We start from the raw sequence: 4,486 nt of genomic DNA, 5'->3' as shown, positions 1-4,486 counted from the left end.
TAAATTTCCAGTGTCCTAGCCATAATACAAGGGCTAAAATTAAAAATAAAATTATAAAAACTTACTTGTTAAAATAAAATGTGTGATGGATATACAATTATACATACCTGGTACAAAATATTCAATTGTATGAATATACTTTTAAAGAAAATTATAATTAAGTATAGTTTTGTGAAGAAACGTACATAAAAATAACATAAAATGTTCTTTACTTTTTAAATATTAAAACAATCCACTTACAAGTTAGTTAAAATTGCTCCCTACCAGTGGCTCATGGATGGAATCAGAGATGATCTTGGTAGGTTTGCAGTGCATGCATTCATGCCAAATCCCGAGGGTGCCAATACCGGTTAATGTCAAATGCCTCTTTTGTCGCATCACTAGTAAATCTCAAAGGACGCGACAGGGTTGTTTTAAATTTTAAACGCTTCTCACCATAGTTGTAAAAATCTAAATATGTTAAACTTAATAGATTGTCCGTCATTTGTTTTCTAACTAATTCGTTTTATGACCAAGTGTTATCTATGGAAATTTCCAAAATTTACAACTTTCCAGTCACTCTCATTGAACTGGAAAAATTTCTGGTTACATTAATGATATGAAGAAATCAGTCTCCATGGAACTGGTTACATTAATAATATGAAGAAATCAGTCTCCACTGTACTCAGCTAGAGATGGTTTGGTTAAGCTTTTGTTTAAGTAAAATTTTGACTCTTTCATAAGGGTTTTGTTTATGTTCCCAATTCCCTAATCGCTTAATTATTTAACTACTTAAGTAGAAGTAAGTCGAAACCGGTTACTTTGTACTCGAATATTTGTAGTTTTGGGAAAAAAGTGGAAAGACAAATTTTTATGACAAACGGATACATAAATTGTAAATTTAAGGAAAATAAATTCTAGAGCTTTTTCTGTACCTCATGCATCTCTCTCATTCATTAAATTTAATTGTAAATGATGCTATTAAAGTAATAGTTAATTTTTTTTTACCTTTTTCCAGGATTTGCTTCGTTTTTTTTCTACATCTCCTTATAGATGGGATATATGAAATCGTAATATCACTGGTTTAACATTGAAATCCGTGTAATATAAGATAAGAGAGCGGAATAAAAATATCAAATATTTTAATGGATTTTTTAAAACTCCTGTCAACTATACAGAACTATCCATACCAGTAAATACTTATTGGTTGGGTTAAGTTATAAATCTACTCGTGATTCATGTAATTGGGTGAGGGCGGCCAAATATCTAGCGGGCAAGTGGCTAACAGCCCAGAACTGGTCCTGGATAGAATTGGATGTGGCTTCCACCAGCTAAACTGGGTGAGGTTGGGTGCTCTGTAAAGCATATGCACGAATCTGGCTTTTTGGATTCTGACGATACAGAACTTTCACTCTGTCACTAATATTCAAATATACAATAGCAATCTTATTTTTTTTCTCGTGTAGTATAGAAATTTGTAATAAGATACATAATGCAGTTATAATAAAATATTGTGAGATTATTTTTATATAATTAAAATTAATATGTATTTATTTATATGTAATATTTATTTTTTAGAAAATACAAAGCAGTGCATCCACCGCTTCCAATGACGGCACGCCACTGATATTTACTTGGATATAAGACAATCTCACATATAGGATGAGGTGTGACTTTAAAGATCAAAATAAAGAAAATTAGATTTATTAATACAATTCTTATTTTATTTCGTTTAATCACAAATAAAACATCAAATGCACATAAATGTACACACTATCCTGCAAAAATTACTGGCATTTTAAACTTCAAGTATAAACCTTGTAAAATTGACAACATAATTTGTTCATGTAAAGCTGGACAATTATTGGGAACCTTTTTTGCCAATTTTTAACAGTTTAATTCACTCTTCGTTGATTACACTTATGAGTTTCTCCAAATTCTGATTTCCAAATAATCATCTGTTTTTACATGGGAATGAATTAAAACTTACATTGGACTCCCGTGTAATTTTGGAATTCAATTCAAAAGTTTTGCTTTTCCTATTGCTATTCATCTTTACTTCCTATTGCTATTCATCTTTACTGATAATACACAAGAATGATTCAAACGACCTAGATAAAATACTTTTGTTTTTAAACACCAGAAGGTGAGAATCCGGTAAAAATTGTGAATACACAGTTTACAAAAATTATTGCAAAAACGAAAAGAATTCTTTGCTCATGCATATAAGACAACTTAGGTTATTGAAGCAATGAAAAATGAATAAAAACCTTGTCTTATATGTGAGTAAATACAGTATAAAAATTTGGAATACATTTTGTGACAACAATGTGTACTTTATTGAAACAATTGTGTATTACAGTAAACTAATCATTAAAGTTCTTTGCATTATGTTTGCTATAGAAATGAAATTAATCATTTCTGTCTATTGGAATTTATAAGTTTGAAACAAGAATTACTTTATTTTTTGCATATAACCTGCAGGTTATTTGTGTTTAAATGATTTGATTTGATATTATTATTTGAAAGAGGGTTAAGCAATGGGACAGGTTTTAAATTGCAATTATAAACTCTATGTGTATGAGTAATGGCTGCTCTCATAGGCATGGGCATACAGTGGAGCAGGTTATGCAAAGATTTTATTTTTGTTCTAGCAGTTTTCTGTGGGTTATATACTATCATGGTATTTTTGTGTATAAACAAGTGTACCCTAGATTATATACATAATGTGTTCCATCAAATAGTAGTTGTATTGTGAATGGTCGGTCTTATCATGAATTGCCATTTTCTATACATTTTTTTTACTTAAAGAAAGTTTTGCCTTATCGAAACTTTTTGAACAATGGCCAATATGGTTTCATGCCACAGTGTTCTACAGAGGATGCCCTTGTTAAATTGTGACACTTTATAGCAAAGGAAAGGAGATTGATGTTTGTTAATATTTCTAGATATCAAAAACACATTTGACAATCTGTGGTGGCCTTCAATTTTAAAATTTACCAAGGTACCATAAAATATTTTCTACTTGCTCAAGCATTTCTTAAAAGACAGGAGAGCTTAAATTGGGCTTTGTTAAAAAAAAACCTGTTCCCTAAATAAAAGCCATCCTTAAGGCCCAGTATTTGGACCCCTACTCTGAAACATTATTGTAAATGACTTACTAATTAAATTATCAGAATGTTTCTATTTTTTGGTTATATAATCACTATATCATTAATTTTAAAAATAATTAATTAATGACAATTTGCCAAATTTTCTTAAAACCCAGACATTTTTGGTCTTCAGACACCTGGACACACAATGCAAAAGTCAGACAGATGGCAACACTTGGAATGGATGAAGTGTTGTATCTGTAGAGATAGCTAAGTCAGATTATGGTAGGTGTAGAAATATATGACAGTCGTATCTGCAGTTTGTTTTGTCATAAGATAGTCATAACCCGGGGTATGCCTGTACATGTATGAAAATACAGTAATAATACATAAATGCATAACTAGCTTGACTTTCATTTTTACAATTTGAATTATTTCTCTCATTCAGTGGTTTAAACTAATGAAGTCAAAATACAAATTAAGTCAAAATCATTATGATGATGCTTATTATTAGATGTATCATTGCTGATTTATTCCAGGGTCATTTTACTTTTGTATTTTCATTTCTCCAGGAGCTGAATATCAAAAAGATTTTTAAGACACATTTATATATTAACTTATATAAATTGAACTAAAAATGGAGTGAAAAATCATTTAACTATCATTTCATACATTTTTAAATTGGTAAAACAGAATAAAATTATTAACTTTCACTGTACATGTCATAAAACTTTTATATTTTTAAATCTATTATATATAGTTTATTAAAACTTTAAAATATTTAATAAACTGAATATATAATTTAAGATTTGTTTTAAAAATTACTTATTAAAATAGATGATCAGCCTTTTAATGCTTTACGACCAAGAAATGCACCCTTAGAATATGATACAATTAATGATATGGTTCCTGATACTCTTACCCATCAAACACCATCCAGACGTAGAGGTAGACCACTTACTCGGAATTTTAGCCTTCGAAGTTTACGACCGGCAAGTTGGTCTACTCCAACATCACCTTTTTATAGAGGTTCCCAGACTTTATTTCTTCCAATTACATCACCTTTGTTGCATTCCAAATTAAGAAATTTTCCAGGAACAAAAATGAGATTACCACCCAAGGTACAAACAGTCAAATTTATTGTATTTAAATTTATTTATTTTCCCTCTTATTACTTTTAAATAATTTACAGGATGTAAAAATACTAGAATTAATTCTTCAGAAATATGAACATCAAGAGGAGGAAGAAGATAGACGAGCAGCAGCTAGAAGACAATGGGATAGAGAGAGAGAATATAGAGAAAAACAAAAAGAAATATTAGAATTAGAAAGATGGCGTATTCTAGCTGCAAAATGTCAAAAAAATGAAGAGGTTTTTATTAAATTTATTTTAAATTAAATCATGTTTTAGAAAA

At 29.5% G+C, this 4,486-nt stretch overlaps 1 protein-coding gene across 1 annotated transcript in view; it reads left to right on the top strand.

Annotated features, from left to right (window-relative positions):
- The window catches only part of LOC111629694, a 46,533-nt gene that overhangs the window by 9,112 nt on the left and 32,935 nt on the right, over positions 1–4,486 (top strand). Inside the window, exons 2-3 of the mRNA XM_023373582.1 lie at positions 3,895–4,192; positions 4,264–4,443. Of these exons, the coding sequence (XP_023229350.1) occupies positions 3,895–4,192; positions 4,264–4,443 (478 nt within the window). The remainder of the gene's footprint in view (positions 1–3,894; positions 4,193–4,263; positions 4,444–4,486) is intronic.

The sequence above is a fragment of the Centruroides sculpturatus genome, unplaced genomic scaffold, assembly GCF_000671375.1.
Source record: "Centruroides sculpturatus isolate CEXI.00-Female unplaced genomic scaffold, Cexi_2.0 scaffold460, whole genome shotgun sequence".
In the NCBI taxonomy this organism is placed as follows: domain Eukaryota; kingdom Metazoa; phylum Arthropoda; class Arachnida; order Scorpiones; family Buthidae; genus Centruroides; species Centruroides sculpturatus.
This window is presented reverse-complemented; position numbering and strand designations above follow the sequence as displayed.